General features: G+C 41.7%; 3 protein-coding genes across 5 annotated transcripts; 1 reads left to right on the top strand and 2 right to left on the bottom strand.

Annotated features, from left to right (window-relative positions):
- Positions 1 to 242: 242 nt before the first annotated feature.
- On the bottom strand, positions 243 to 3,666 carry LOC149980031 (alpha-soluble NSF attachment protein-like). Its single transcript, XM_090186825.1, has 9 exons — positions 3,654 to 3,666; positions 2,590 to 2,636; positions 2,363 to 2,440; positions 2,172 to 2,227; positions 1,963 to 2,047; positions 1,775 to 1,879; positions 1,616 to 1,684; positions 1,392 to 1,442; positions 243 to 1,304 (listed from the first exon to the last, which is right to left on the bottom strand). The coding sequence occupies exons 2-9, from the start codon at positions 2,590 to 2,592 to the stop codon at positions 1,203 to 1,205; spliced, it is 549 nt and encodes a 182-aa protein (XP_090042951.1). The 5' UTR covers positions 2,593 to 2,636; positions 3,654 to 3,666; the 3' UTR covers positions 243 to 1,202.
- A 191-nt stretch (positions 3,667 to 3,857) lies between these two features.
- Positions 3,858 to 8,148, bottom strand: LOC110534050 (alpha-soluble NSF attachment protein). The gene is made up of 11 exons (XM_021618691.3): positions 7,905 to 8,148; positions 7,480 to 7,562; positions 7,269 to 7,385; positions 6,205 to 6,251; positions 5,978 to 6,055; positions 5,787 to 5,842; positions 5,578 to 5,662; positions 5,390 to 5,494; positions 5,231 to 5,299; positions 5,007 to 5,057; positions 3,858 to 4,919 (listed from the first exon to the last, which is right to left on the bottom strand). Exons 1-11 carry the CDS (start codon positions 7,997 to 7,999, stop codon positions 4,818 to 4,820), a joined length of 888 nt encoding a protein of 295 aa, XP_021474366.1. The 5' UTR covers positions 8,000 to 8,148; the 3' UTR covers positions 3,858 to 4,817.
- Positions 8,149 to 8,240: 92 nt separating this feature from the next.
- On the top strand, positions 8,241 to 16,238 carry LOC110534049 (E3 SUMO-protein ligase ZBED1). Of its 3 annotated transcripts, none has more exons than XM_021618689.3 (2): positions 8,241 to 8,562; positions 9,507 to 16,238. In XM_021618689.3, the coding sequence occupies exon 2, from the start codon at positions 9,527 to 9,529 to the stop codon at positions 12,146 to 12,148; it is 2,622 nt and encodes an 873-aa protein (XP_021474364.3). In that variant the 5' UTR covers positions 8,241 to 8,562; positions 9,507 to 9,526; the 3' UTR covers positions 12,149 to 16,238. The 3 variants fall into 3 exon arrangements, with proteins under 3 accessions (XP_021474364.3, XP_021474365.3, XP_036846347.2); XM_021618690.3 differs by having other exon boundaries at positions 8,283 to 8,749; XM_036990452.2 differs by having other exon boundaries at positions 8,291 to 8,491.
- Positions 16,239 to 16,241: the final 3 nt, after the last annotated feature.

The following is a 16,241-nucleotide window of genomic DNA, read 5'->3' as shown; positions in this document are numbered from 1 at the left end:
CCCACTGGAATTGACACAGTGAATTATAAGTGAAATAATCTGTAAACAATTGTTGGAAAAATGACTTGTGTCATGCACAGAGTAGATGTCCTAACCAACTTACCAAAACTATAGTTTGTTAACAAGAAATTTGTGGAGTGGTTGATAAACGAGTTTTGATGACTCCAACCTAAGCGTATGTAAACTTCCGACATCAACTGTATACTTTGCGTTACCTCTTATTAAATCAAGCCACAAGATAATTTTATCATTTAAAACAAAATGTTTAATCAAAGATTAATCAAGATGGGAAATAAATAAAAATGGTTATGTGCAAGATTGTAATAAGCCACCACCTTTATGCACATGGGCAGGCTGCTAGTAATCATCTTAGTTCTACCCATAGCACTGAGGTAAATCCAACTCCCTGTGTGGGAATTTAAAGCGATTTCCTTTGGAATGACAACATAGAAATAGTATCTATTGAATAATTAATTCAACATGTTAACATTTAAGAGATGAATAAATAATTAAAAAGGGAATGGCTGCTAGCAGACTCCTCTGAAATAATGTATACTCTTCTACAGAGTTGAAAAATGTTTACCATCTCTTCCAAAGTCTAAACCCAATATAAGATGCCCAACAAAAACTTATTTGGCTGATGACTTTCCTATTGTCTAAAACAAGAGCAGCATTGAGCAATGCCCAACATACTTCAAATAAGTAAATTAGAAGCCTTGACATTTTACAACTGAAACACTGTTTAACAAACCAGTCCATGACAGTTTGTTCCAGTACTATATAATGTTGCCTCTGGAAATGTCCAGGATGTACATTACCTAAAAGTGACGTGGAGTTACTGTGATAGAAAACAACACATGACAAGAAATAAACCACGACAATGTTTAGTCTCAGGTAATTATCCACCTTATTTGGATGGGATAGCTAATAGCTACACTTCATTATCTACCTGGTGCTATTCTACACAGGATTTTGCCAGTAGTTTATCTTTGGTGTCTGGGCCAGCACCCTAATTGCTTGACAACACAGAGATTAATAGATAGACAGGAAACACTCATTTAAAGGGTTCAATGCCTGTGATTAAAGGATGAGACCAGCCAGAGAGAAAAATGGAAAGTTATTCAGGAATGTGACATGAAAAAAAAATATATATATAGCGGTAAACTTCCAGGTGTGTTCTGATGGATTGGCAGGGGGAAGGATTAGCGAAGGTCGCTCTCATCATCCTGTATTTGTTTCTTGATCCGAAGTAACATAGTGGTGTTCCACTGATCCAATCTTGAGATGGAGTCAAAGTCTTTCACCTGTTAGAGAAGGAGAACTGGTTCAACAGACAAACATCATTTAAAGATTTAATTCTGTCATCATGAAATGGCATGAGAAAAACCTACCGCATCAGTGAATGCATCCACATCATGTTCCTCATATGCATCTAGAAGTTTCTGTTAAAATGACAGCAGAAGGCATTTTATTGTACACCGTCACAATACGTATCCCTCATTAAATGTGTCATGTTTGCTTTTATATCCACTCAGATTTAAAGCCATTCAAAGAGAAAATAAAGCAGAAATACAACACACAAACATAGTGACCCATGATTTGATAATAGACCTACCTTAACCAGTTTGCATTCTCTAGCGTCTGAGAAGGCTGGGAACATTTCCTCATATCTCTGTACAGACAGCTGACGGTAGACAACAGATCAGAGCAAAGTCAAAACTACTACATAGAGGCAAAGTGTCGATGTGTAGGTATGAGGAAAACAAAGACTCACCCTTGCATTAAGCATGTCCACACAGAAGTGACAAAGAGCTGCTTTGAAGAAGTGGTCTTTAGCGCCATACTTCAACAGGACGCTGTCCATTGCATATGTTCCAATCTAAGCATCACAAGAAACAAACTCATAAAAAAAGGTAATTGGGAAAGCCCACTATAGCAGTTAATTGGTAATTTAATACACACCTGTTCATAAATTTCAATGGCTTTTTGGTACTGTTCCAGTTGGGCAGCATAGGTGGCTACTTTCAAAAGGCACTTATTTGCAGCACTACAATTAGATTGGCAGGAAAATAATCAGTTCAAAAGACACACAACACTAAAAGAAATGTATGAAAAGTGGGATGGAATAGACCAATAAAACCATAAGAGATTATGCCAGAACATTGAAACACCTGTTTGACTCCTCCCCTTTGTAGTAATCTGCTGCCTGTTCATAGTGAGCAATGGCCTGTGGATTAAAGAGGTACATGTACTAGTCATGGCCACTTATTAATATCAAAGGCTGAAATATGTGAAAGATCTAAAAATAAAAAAAAACAGTACATTACAGGATACAACACCCTATAAGGCTTGGGTAACTGACCTTATCAACGTCTAACAGCTCACTCTCGTATATCTCAGCAATAGATATGTGGTGTTTGGCTGCAATGGTGAAACGGCCCTGCAGACCAGAAGAGGTGAAATAATAATCAACACCCTACAGCTAGTGCTCCTGAACACTAGGCACAATTTTACTCTCATTGAGCAGGCTTGAGATTTAGTTATTTGTTACACTGTGTAGTAAATGCAGAAATACTCCTAGCTTCTCACCATGTCTGTGTAAATTTCAATGGCTTGGTTCAGGCAGTTGATGGCCTCTGTGGAGATAAAAAGTACATTCAAATAGAATCGAAGTCAAACAGGAATCACTGTTTCTAATGATTCTAATAGGGCAGTGGTCGCCAACCTGTCGATCGCCAAACATTGCAGTAAAGAACCCAACGATAAAGCCTTGTGTTCCTATTTTTTTTATTAGTCTTGGGCTGTTGGTGGTAGGTGCAGCCAATTCAGCTGCACTGCGCTGCCCTAAGCAAACTGTTGCCATTTCATGTGTCTGAAGGTACAAACTCTGCCTTCCCGGTGGGCATGGAGAGGAAATCAAGTGCACTATGCCACCCATGGCCAATCAGATTGCTCAGATGACTGAGTCTGCAGTAACGTAGCAGGCATAAAAGAAATCTACCACAAAATGTATACTGAGATTTCAAAACGTTTAAAAACCATGACTAGAGAGACTGTCAACAAATGCAGCAAAGAGCTGCTGTTTTTATGAGTGAGTTCATGTTTAAGTTCTTACTCAGCACTGTCAACACTTTTTTAAGCCATAAAATGCACGTTCTTTCTATTTCCACTCAGCATTACAACAGGCAGTGCAGCAGTAATGAATGAGTAGGAAAGTGTATCTATAAGTTTGTGTTGTTATTATTAGCGACTTGGGTGTTTTTTAATTTCAAGGAATATTTCACTTTCTCTGTTCATATGAGTAACAACATGAATTTGTGCATGAGGCAGAGTTGCCATCAGCTGGAAGACGGTGTCCCTTTTTGGTCAGTGGAGGAAAGGGAGAGCGGATGGATGTTGAGAGACGGACCCTCAGTCTTCTGCTCTCTCCCTCCGCTGAGACTGACCATCAGATGCAGGCACCATCAGCCCAGTAAAATTATTTAAATGTATGCTCAATCAAAGGTTCGTGACCACTGTAATAGGGCATACACAGTGGCACAAATTGTTCAACAATTGAGGATATAATACAATTTATATGTAATGTCTGTTCCATAAACCCAACTATAATTTTGATAATGCAATTGCAATCTCTTTAGTAAAATGGGATTTACCTTGTGGGTCTGCTTTTTTCACATGACTTGTGTCATGCACAGAGTAGATGTCCTAACCAACTTACCAAAACTATAGTTTGTTAACAAGAAATTTGTGGAGTGGTTGATAAACGAGTTTTGATGACTCCAACCTAAGCGTATGTAAACTTCCGACATCAACTGTATACTTTGCGTTACCTCTTATTAAATCAAGCCACAAGATAATTTTATCATTTAAAACAAAATGTTTAATCAAAGATTAATCAAGATGGGAAATAAATAAAAATGGTTATGTGCAAGATTGTAATAAGCCACCACCTTTATGCACATGGGCAGGCTGCTAGTAATCATCTTAGTTCTACCCATAGCACTGAGGTAAATCCAACTCCCTGTGTGGGAATTTAAAGCGATTTCCTTTGGAATGACAACATAGAAATAGTATCTATTGAATAATTAATTCAACATGTTAACATTTAAGAGATGAATAAATAATTAAAAAGGGAATGGCTGCTAGCAGACTCCTCTGAAATAATGTATACTCTTCTACAGAGTTGAAAAATGTTTACCATCTCTTCCAAAGTCTAAACCCAATATAAGATGCCCAACAAAAACTTATTTGGCTGATGACTTTCCTATTGTCTAAAACAAGAGCAGCATTGAGCAATGCCCAACATACTTCAAATAAGTAAATTAGAAGCCTTGACATTTTACAACTGAAACACTGTTTAACAAACCAGTCCATGACAGTTTGTTCCAGTACTATATAATGTTGCCTCTGGAAATGTCCAGGATGTACATTACCTAAAAGTGACGTGGAGTTACTGTGATAGAAAACAACACATGACAAGAAATAAACCACGACAATGTTTAGTCTCAGGTAATTATCCACCTTATTTGGATGGGATAGCTAATAGCTACACTTCATTATCTACCTGGTGCTATTCTACACAGGATTTTGCCAGTAGTTTATCTTTGGTGTCTGGGCCAGCACCCTAATTGCTTGACAACACAGAGATTAATAGATAGACAGGAAACACTCATTTAAAGGGTTCAATGCCTGTGATTAAAGGATGAGACCAGCCAGAGAGAAAAATGGAAAGTTATTCAGGAATGTGACATGAAAAAAAAATATATATATAGCGGTAAACTTCCAGGTGTGTTCTGATGGATTGGCAGGGGGAAGGATTAGCGAAGGTCGCTCTCATCATCCTGTATTTGTTTCTTGATCCGAAGTAACATAGTGGTGTTCCACTGATCCAATCTTGAGATGGAGTCAAAGTCTTTCACCTGTTAGAGAAGGAGAACTGGTTCAACAGACAAACATCATTTAAAGATTTAATTCTGTCATCATGAAATGGCATGAGAAAAACCTACCGCATCAGTGAATGCATCCACATCATGTTCCTCATATGCATCTAGAAGTTTCTGTTAAAATGACAGCAGAAGGCATTTTATTGTACACCGTCACAATACGTATCCCTCATTAAATGTGTCATGTTTGCTTTTATATCCACTCAGATTTAAAGCCATTCAAAGAGAAAATAAAGCAGAAATACAACACACAAACATAGTGACCCATGATTTGATAATAGACCTACCTTAACCAGTTTGCATTCTCTAGCGTCTGAGAAGGCTGGGAACATTTCCTCATATCTCTGTACAGACAGCTGACGGTAGACAACAGATCAGAGCAAAGTCAAAACTACTACATAGAGGCAAAGTGTCGATGTGTAGGTATGAGGAAAACAAAGACTCACCCTTGCATTAAGCATGTCCACACAGAAGTGACAAAGAGCTGCTTTGAAGAAGTGGTCTTTAGCGCCATACTTCAACAGGACGCTGTCCATTGCATATGTTCCAATCTAAGCATCACAAGAAACAAACTCATAAAAAAAGGTAATTGGGAAAGCCCACTATAGCAGTTAATTGGTAATTTAATACACACCTGTTCATAAATTTCAATGGCTTTTTGGTACTGTTCCAGTTGGGCAGCATAGGTGGCTACTTTCAAAAGGCACTTATTTGCAGCACTACAATTAGATTGGCAGGAAAATAATCAGTTCAAAAGACACACAACACTAAAAGAAATGTATGAAAAGTGGGATGGAATAGACCAATAAAACCATAAGAGATTATGCCAGAACATTGAAACACCTGTTTGACTCCTCCCCTTTGTAGTAATCTGCTGCCTGTTCATAGTGAGCAATGGCCTGTGGATTAAAGAGGTACATGTACTAGTCATGGCCACTTATTAATATCAAAGGCTGAAATATGTGAAAGATCTAAAAATAAAAAAAAACAGTACATTACAGGATACAACACCCTATAAGGCTTGGGTAACTGACCTTATCAACGTCTAACAGCTCACTCTCGTATATCTCAGCAATAGATATGTGGTGTTTGGCTGCAATGGTGAAACGGCCCTGCAGACCAGAAGAGGTGAAATAATAATCAACACCCTACAGCTAGTGCTCCTGAACACTAGGCACAATTTTACTCTCATTGAGCAGGCTTGAGATTTAGTTATTTGTTACACTGTGTAGTAAATGCAGAAATACTCCTAGCTTCTCACCATGTCTGTGTAAATTTCAATGGCTTGGTTCAGGCAGTTGATGGCCTCTGTGGAGATAAAAAGTACATTCAAATAGAATCGAAGTCAAACAGGAATCACTGTTTCTAATGATTCTAATAGGGCAGTGGTCGCCAACCTGTCGATCGCCAAACATTGCAGTAAAGAACCCAACGATAAAGCCTTGTGTTCCTATTTTTTTTATTAGTCTTGGGCTGTTGGTGGTAGGTGCAGCCAATTCAGCTGCACTGCGCTGCCCTAAGCAAACTGTTGCCATTTCATGTGTCTGAAGGTACAAACTCTGCCTTCCCGGTGGGCATGGAGAGGAAATCAAGTGCACTATGCCACCCATGGCCAATCAGATTGCTCAGATGACTGAGTCTGCAGTAACGTAGCAGGCATAAAAGAAATCTACCACAAAATGTATACTGAGATTTCAAAACGTTTAAAAACCATGACTAGAGAGACTGTCAACAAATACAGCAAAGAGCTGCTGTTTTTATGAGTGAGTTCATGTTTAAGTTCTTACTCAGCACTGTCAACACTTTTTTAAGCCATAAAATGCACGTTCTTTCTATTTCCACTCAGCATTACAACAGGCAGTGCAGCAGTAATGAATGAGTAGGAAAGTGTATCTATAGGTTTGTGTTGTTATTATTAGCGACTTGGGTGTTTTTTAATTTCAAGGAATATTTCACTTTCTCTGTTCATATGAGTAACAACATGAATTTGTGCATGAGGCAGAGTTGCCATCAGCTGGAAGACGGTGTCCCTTTTTGGTCAGTGGAGGAAAGGGAGAGCGGATGGATGTTGAGAGACGGACCCTCAGTCTTCTGCTCTCTCCCTCCGCTGAGACTGACCATCAGATGCAGGCACCATCAGCCCAGTAAAATTATTTAAATGTATGCTCAATCAAAGGTTCGTGACCACTGTAATAGGGCATACACAGTGGCACAAATTGTTCAACAATTGAGGATATAATACAATTTATATGTAATGTCTGTTCCATAAACCCAACTATAATTTTGATAATGCAATTGCAATCTCTTTAGTAAAATGGGATTTACCTTGTGGGTCTGCTTTTTTGAAAGCATTGCCTGCATTAAGTAAGTTGATGGCTCCATCAAGTTTGTTGTCCATCTGCAGATGGAGGTGTGCTGCTTGGGAGAATGCGTTACCAGCAGCTGGAACAAAATGTGAACCAATATTAGGTTGGTTACATCCAACATAATCCCGCTTGTTCTAAATGTCCACTATAAAACTCGAACCAAATCTTACCACTCCAATTTTTGGCCATTTTGAACATGTTTGCTGCCCTCACATACATGTCACACGCTTCCTCATATTTCCGGGATGAACCTCTGGAGAAATACACAGATAATGCTGTTTAGACCTTATGAATACTACATATCAATACTAAACATGTTTGGCATGGCAATGAACGAACAAGGAAGAAATTTGATATAGCCAGGCTAGATGAGAAGGGAATATTTGACTGAATACTCCCTGTGGCTCACAATTTGGTGTAGCATAGCTTGCTAGTCAACGTTGTCATCTTATATATAATTATTCTTAGGTGAGTACTTTCGTAGGTCCATACTTTGATGTTAAAATACATATGGGATGGTGATCTGAATTAGTCGTAGCTAGCTAATACAAATCAAATAAGCTAACTAGGATAGCTAAACTTATTTGGCACATACCCGAACAAAGCCCCAAATCCTCTTGAGGATTTCATCTTTTTATCAGCCTCAGCGATGAGAGCCAAAGCCTCCTTCTCTTTCCCAGAATTATCCATATTTTTTAAACAATTTATTCTTCGTTAGCTCTGGAAATTGTACGTGGTATTCAATGCAGACCACAGTAAGCTCTGTATTTACATTTAGCAACGCGTAACATCCGTTGTTATTATACCGTCACGTCACACTGAAGCCGGAAGTACAAATCAGGTGATCTGTCATAAAAACACGTGATGGTAGGCAACATTGGGTGTTTCGTCTGTTGCAAAATTGCTTCCGTTTACTACAAACGGAAACAGCAAACGACAGTTTCTATTGGACAACTCCCATTTCGTACCATTTGTTTCGGTAAACGGTTTCCATAATGAATACGCTCCTGCTGTGATACGTTGTTGTAGGAAGAATACTTCTGGATACATTTGTGTCATTGCGCCTATCACCGAAATATTACTACAAACAATGGATGACTATCAACCACTCAGTTGAAGTTTACATAGACGTTTTGGCTTTAAATTGGATGCTAAAAAAAAGCACAGTCTACTGTTCTCATTGTGAGCAAAGCTTTTCCTACCATCACAGCAATATACGCTTGCAATACCATTTGCGGGGGAAAAAAACACAGGTATTTTAGGATATCATATATGTGTTCATTGGGCAAAATTGTATTTGGTTATTTGACGGTTTCTCGTTTTTAAGAGGTTATCTGGAGCGCATGAACGTTTGACTATATCCCAAAGTATTTGATATTTTACGGGTCAAAAATCTCCAGCTGTTGATAGAGAAACAACGAGCGCCGTAATTTTATGAAGGTATTCACGTGGGGTTCTTATATTTGTGTGAATGTTTTATTTTTCATATTCAAATTATTCTGGACTCTAGGTAATTAGTGGCTGGTTGGACATAATTGTTTATCTCAGGTGATCAACGGTCCCTAGTCTGAATTGAGACAGCCCAGGAGTTTAGGAACCTCAAACTCCTTGGCGGTGAAAATATTTCAGTCAGGAGAACATATTGAGATCGTTATTCTGTTTTGAATATATATAGAAAGGAAAATCTCAATGCATGCCAAAAATGATGGTGTATCCCAGCGACTCCTGTGGCGGGCCGGGCGCAGTGGGCGCTAACCAAGGTAGCCAGGTGCACGGTGTTTCCTCCGACACATTGGTGCGGCTGGCTTCCGGGTTGGAGGCGCGCTGTGTTAAGAAGCTGTGCGGCTTGATTGGGTTGTGTTTCGGAGGACACATGGCTTTCGACCTTCGTCTCTCCCGAGCCGGTACGGGAGTTGTAGCGATGAGACAAGATAGTAATTACTAACAATTGGATACCACGAAATTGGGGAGAGAAGGGGGGTAAAAATAAAACAACATTTTAAAAATGATGGTGTATCATCATCATCCTACAATTGGTGCATGTTTGCTGTGCCCGTTTGAATTAGTTGTTACTGTGTAGTAGGCTACTGATCGAGTTACATGGCAATTATTTGTACATCTTAATATTTGGAAGCTATGTAACAAAACACAATTTAACCGAACACTGAACAAAAATGTTTTTTATCTTCCATTCCAGTGATCTCCGACAACTCTAACATGGATTTCCGAGGGAACATGGATTTCCGAGGGTACCCCCTGTCCAGCAGTCTGGCCCCAAATTTGAGGAGAAGGGGCGAACGGGGAGCAACAGGACTGGTTCTGGATAGGCGCAAGTCAACCGTTTGGAATTACTACATCCAGCTTAATGAGATGTATGTTGAGTGTAATATATGCAAGAGGCAGTTGTCTTTTCACAACAGCACTACGACTATGAGGGAGCACCTTGTCCGCAAACATAATATACGCGACAACGCGCCACCTGTACTTGATAACACAGCAGTGGCCGGGGCCCCGATTCCAGCTACATCACTCCAGCCAAGGGCCCAGCCCGGATTCCCCTGCAACATCTCTACTACATCTGCCACAGCCAACACATGTATGTTCCAGACAGATTTGCACATAGTTGTAAAAGAGGAGCAGCAGGATGCTGACTTATCTCCTGAACAAGGGATGGCCAAACGTGCCCGAATCACATGTGCTCCTCCCCTAGATGTAGGAGGCGGTGCCAATGCAATCCCTGTCACCAGCCATAGTGGTATCACCACCAAAGAATCCAATGGCAAGCGTACTGGGGTTCTGACTTACCTAATATTGGAAATGGTGTACAGGGACTTTCAGCCACTGTCTGTGGTGGAGGAGAGGGGATTTCGTCTTCTATTGAGCTACTTAGAACCACAGTACCCAGTGCCGTCTCCCTCTCAGCTTGGCAGCCTCCTTTGGCATCACTATGATGTTCTGAAACGGCACCTGCAGCAGTATCTTCAGTCTGGCCTGGCTCCACGTTGCATAACACTTTGCACTGAGTACTGGCAGTCCGTAGCAGGTTGTGCGGTGGGAGCAGGCGGTCGCCTCTTCTTCACTGTAAGTGCACATTTTGTTGACAAAGACTGGCGCTTGGCCCGTTGTGTGCTGCAGACCTGTCCCATGCCCGATATCAGGGAGAAGATTTGTGAAAGAGGGTTCATTCAATTTGGGGACACGCTGAAGGCAGTTCTCTCTGAATTCCATCTTCCCCAGAGCTCTGTTTTCTGTGTTGTACATGACACTCCCAGGATCTCGGAGGCCAAAGGGACTGAGAATATGGGAGTTCCGAAAGAAAAAGTTAATCGTACTGCTGGACCACACCAATCACCTCAGGATCTCCCAGAAGGCTGGGTAGCGTTACACTGTGCAGGGGAAGCCCTCAAACTCTGCATCCAGGACGGACTATGGATGGAACCTGTCAGACAGGCTCTTGCGGAGGCCCGCAGGATTATCTCACATTTCCAGCATGATGCACCTGCTGCCGCCGCTCTGATCCACAAGGCAGAAGCGGCGAATAAGGCAGGCGCTTGTCTAGTGCTGGATGACCCAGGGCGCTGGGCGACTGCTATCGACATGTGTGAGAGTCTGCTCGAGCTGAAGTGGGTGGTGAGCTCCGTTCTCGAGGAGCAGAAAGCTGCTCCAAATTTAGCGGACCACCAGTGGCGCCTCCTCCAGGAACTGGTGCCAGTACTTAAGACCGTGCGCATCGCTGCCTCCTTCTTGAGCGAGGACATCAATTTGTCCATCTCCGCCCTTATGCCGTGCCTGCATGGTGTATCTCGTGTCCTAGAGCAACATATCGCAGAGACCAGCTGCCCTGTGGCTCGGGGAGTAATGGAGACGGTGCGGTCAGGGATGGAGCGACAGTGGAGACTGGGTGAAGAGGAAGCCTTACTGGACAGCCCTGCCGTCCTCTCCTCATTCCTGGACCCAAGGTTTAAGGAGCTGCGCTTCCTCAGCCCACATGCACGTAGTAGGCTGCACGACAAGGTCAAGGAACTATTATCTGCCCAAGCACAAATAGAGGTGGAGGAAATGAGCAGAGAGTGTGACAAAGGAGGCGAGGATGAGGATGGCGAAGAGGGAAGGGAAAAGGAAGTGAGGAATCGGGGATTGGATCACTCACAGTCAACCATTGCTCCTCTGGATTCACCTGTGTCCTGTGAATCAAATGAAGAGGGGGACATTATTGTGCTGCAGCAACAGTTAAAGGGGCTGTCCCAGACTGCCCCGTCACAGGTCAGTGGAGAGGGACTGGGTGAAGGCTCGCGCTGCAGTGCTGGAAATGGTCCCAGGAGAGTAGCAGGACTGTCTAGCCTGTTAAAAGGAGACCTGCAGCCCCCTGCTTATAGGCAAGTGAGTCATGTGCCCAAAAGCATGTACGACATACTGCTTGGAGAGGATCCCACTGAGCGAATGCCTGAGATCCACCAACAGCTGGGGAACTACATTGCAGAGCCGCTGTGCAAACGCAGCCTGTCACCTCTCCACTGGTGGCGCTCTAAGGAGCATCGCTTCCCTGCCGTGGCCAGACTTGCCCGCACATTTCTGGCTATCCCTGCTACTGCTGTGCCTGCAGACAGGGCCTTTGCTCCTAGAGAGACTACTGTTGCTCAACGCAGGGCCATTCTGGGGCCCCAGCATTTAGATCATATTCTATTCCTTCACCAGAACAGTGACTATGTGGAGAAACTGATGGGAGGGTCTACAGGGCATGAAGAGAGGGGCAGTGACAGGAATGGAGCCAAGCAGACTCTGTATCAGTCTTTAGTGTCCTATGAGAGCAAGGCTTGGTTGGGAGGGGAGAAGTTGTGATCAGTCTACATACCTTATTTTATAAAGTAAAGAACTATGTTGTGCATAGGCCTCCATTCATGCCCAAGATGTATCTGACTTCAACTCATCTTGGATGCAGAGTTTGAAAAATCAACGACAACTACCTCCTATTCAAGCGAATTCTTGAATACCTACATAAAAAATTCTAACTTATTTGATATATGGAGGATCGCTAACCCTACGGGTAGGGAATACTCCTTTTACTCTCATGTTCACAAGGTTTACACTCGAATTGACTACTTTTTGTTGGATGCTAGACTACTCCCTTATACCTGTAATGTGAGGTATCATGATATTATAATCTCGGACCACAGTCCACTCACCTTCTCCCTGAGATTGGGTGACATTGTACCAAACGAGAGGGTCTGGAGGTTGAATCCTCAGCTCCTCACAGAACCAACATTCTGTGAATATCTTAAAGACCAAATTACATTTTTCTTTGATACCAACGACAACACAGAGACCTCCCCAGCATTATTGTGGGAAACACTGAAGGCTTATCTGAGAGGCTGTATCATCTCCTTTCAGGCTGCCAGGAGTAGGCAAAACAGAGGAAAACTGGAAGAACTGGAGGGACAAATTCACTTACTGGATAGGGAGAATGCTAGCCACCCATCTATGGAGAAACTTACCTCTTTAAAATTTGAATATAATCAGATTCTCTCAGCTAAAATTGCTAAATCTTTTCTCTATGCCAAGCAAAAATATTTTGAGTTTGGTGACAAACCACACAAATTACTCGCCAGACAACTTCGAAAAAATGTGAGTGACCGAATGATTCACAGGGTTAAATCTGCATCTGGGGAATTACTCTCTTCCCCCAAAGACATCAATGACAGATTCCGGCAGTTTTATGAGACTCTATATACATCTAAAGCGGATCCTAAACCCTTAATTATGCAAACATTTTTGGAGGACTGTAGTCTTCCTGCCCTGAACCAGGAAGATTCTAACTTCCTGAATAAGGAAATATCTCTTGATGAAATTCGAGAAACAATTAAATCTCTATAGAGTGGCAAGACCCCGGGCCCAGATGGATACCCTGGTGAATTCTATAAAACATTCAGCAACATGCTCTCTCGCTATCTGCACAAAATGTTGGTTCAGGCCAATGAGGATGGAGCTCTCCCTTCTACTTTGGACGAAGCGTTCATTACAGTTATACATAAGAAGGGTAAAGATCCAGAAGAGGTAGGGTCATACAGACCAATATCTCTCCTTAATACAGACCAAAAGATTTTAGCAAAAACTCTGGCTAACAGGCTTAGCACTTCAATTGGCAAATTGGTCCATTCGGATCAGACCGGCTTTATCCCTAACAGAAACTCATTCTTCAATCTCAGGTGCCTCTTCAATATTATGTATTCTCAGAGGTTACCCAACGTGGACCTTGCCGTCATATCTCTTGACGCCGAAAAGGCCTTTGACCAAGTTGAGTGGCCCTATCTATTCAAGGTCCTACAGAAATTTAATATTGGAGATAGGTTCATAAATTGGATCCAGCTTTTATATAGGAACCCCTGTGCCAGAATACTCACTAACCAATCATTGTCGCCCCGATTTAACCTCAACAGGGGGACAAGGCAGGGTTGTGCGCTGTCGCCTATGCTCTTCGCCCTAATTATCGAACCGCTCGCTCAGACGATTAGATCTCATGCAGCAATACACGGCTATAATACTAAAGATACTCTAAATAAGATCTCTCTATACGCAGATGACATCCTCCTCTATGTAACAGAACCACAGGCTAGTATCCCAGCTATTCTTGATGTGATCCATTTGTTTGGTACCTTCTTGGGATACAGAATAAATTGGAACAAGAGTGAATTAATGCCCATACGGTCGCAAAATACCTCCTGGCTAGAACATCTCCCATTTAAGTTATCTTCAGAAAAATTTACCTACCTAGGAATTGTAGTTACCAAACAATACTCCTTACTATTTAAAGAGAATTTCCCCTCTCTGATGCAAAAACTCAAAGCAAACATACTATTTTGGAGAACTTTCCCAATTTCTCTGCTCGGAAGAATTAATGCCATTAAAATGGTCTTCCTCCCACAACTGCTCTACCTATATCAGAACATCCCAGTATTCATACCTAAATCCTTTCATAAACAACTGGACTCAATTATCAATCCTTTCATCTGGGATTATAAAACACACAGGATAGGTAAAAAACACCTCTGTAAATCCAAGCTGGAAGGAGGATTGTCTCTCCCAAATTTTATATTTTATTACTGGGCCGCTAACCTCCGCATTGTTACGTTTCTGCTGACGTACTTCCGGCATCCAGCTGGCTTAGTATGGAGCGTGAGGAGTGTCACCCCTTCTCTATTGGCGCTGTGATTTTGTCGCCTGTCAATCTGGAGATGTCACTTTATTGTAACAATCCTATTATACATAGCACAGTCCGAATCTGGAAGCAAATTAAAGTCCACTTTGAGCTTAGACCAATGTCATTCATGCTCCCTGTCGCCAGGAATCCCTCCTTTGCCCCTTCTAACCTTGATAACACCTTTGAGCGATGGGGAGAGTTGGGGATAAGTACCATAGGGGATTTATACATAGAAGGGACCTTTGCTTCCTTTGAGTTGCTGAGGGAAACTTATAACCTTCCCAGAAGTAATTTTTTCAGATACCTACAAATTAGAGACTACGTTAGAAAACACCTCCCAACATTTGGGAATGCTAAACCTTCCATGTTTGACGGATGCATAAAAATATGCCCCACATCCGATAAACTGATATCGCGTCTATACGATGCTTTTCAATCTGTTAGCACACCTTCCACTGATGCCATCAAGGCAAAATGGGAGGAAGAACTAGGGACTGACATCTCGGTGGCAGACTGGGAAGAGAGCTTGGAGTATATCTACACATGCTCCATTAATTCCAGACATCGTCTCATACAATTCAAGGTATTACACAGATTACACTATTCCAAAACTAAACTGCATAGGATATTTCCTGACACATCCCCTACATGTGATAAATGTCAGGCTACGGAGGGTACACTACTCCACTGCTTTGCCCTATGCTCTAGCTTGCATGGTTATTGGAGTGGAATTTTTGGGATCCTCTCTGAAGTTTTGGAGACTTCAATAGATCCAGACCCGCTTCTGATAATCCTGGGAGTATCTGAGTCCCTAAACGGATTAACCAACCCCCAAAAACAACTAATCTCGTACGGTCTCATCTCGGCAAAAAAACTAATATTGTTGTTTTGGAAGAGGAGGGAAGCGCCCTCTACCAAATTATGGCTCAGTGAATTGGCAAACACTGTACACTTAGAAAGAATTAGATATATTCTGAACAATAAATTATCAACATTTGATCAAATCTGGCAGCCTTTCCTCTCCTACTTGGACGAGTCGGCGCTGTGAATTTGTACTTATTAACGCACTCTCAATTGTAATATTTTAATCTACCTTTGGGCAGCATGTGATGGCCCTGCCACCCGAGCAGTTGGGAGGGGGGAGGGGGGGGGGGGGAATAGGGGGGGACATCTTCCCTCTTTCTTTCTACGTGTCCTTGTTTTGTATGTCGTGTTTTGTATTATTTGTTCTGCACCCAGAACTCTGGGTCTTGTTGTTCTTGTATGCTCTTTTATGTTTAGATAAGAATTGTATACCTGTCTTGTATACCTTATACACCATTCTTGTGTGTGTTTAATAAAAATATTTGAAACAGAAAAATCAACGACAAGGCAAAGCAAATAATGCAGCTACTGGACTCAAAGCCACACTTGTGTGGCGTCTGTATTTACATGTAAAATAGTGTCTGGCCAACATATCTACATTTGAGTTGTGATTTACATCATACATCATTGTAAAGTGCTTTCAAAAATATGTAGCCTATGTGTAAATGTGTGAGAAGTTGTAGATGTACGGTCACTCTTGCTGAATGGCAACAGAAATGCATGTTATCCTTGGTTTGCATAAAGTAAAAACACTGGTTCAAATGAAAAGCTTGTACAGTAATTGCAGCATGATGTCGATTTAGAAATTAGAAATGTCTCAAACACTAACTGTGGAAAAACTGTTGTAATTAAAGGAATGGTTGAAAACAACAT

The sequence above is a fragment of the Oncorhynchus mykiss genome, chromosome 10, assembly GCF_057628025.1.
Source record: "Oncorhynchus mykiss isolate SJ-2025 chromosome 10, ASM5762802v1, whole genome shotgun sequence".
Taxonomy (NCBI): Eukaryota; Metazoa; Chordata; class Actinopteri; order Salmoniformes; family Salmonidae; genus Oncorhynchus; species Oncorhynchus mykiss.
This window is presented reverse-complemented; position numbering and strand designations above follow the sequence as displayed.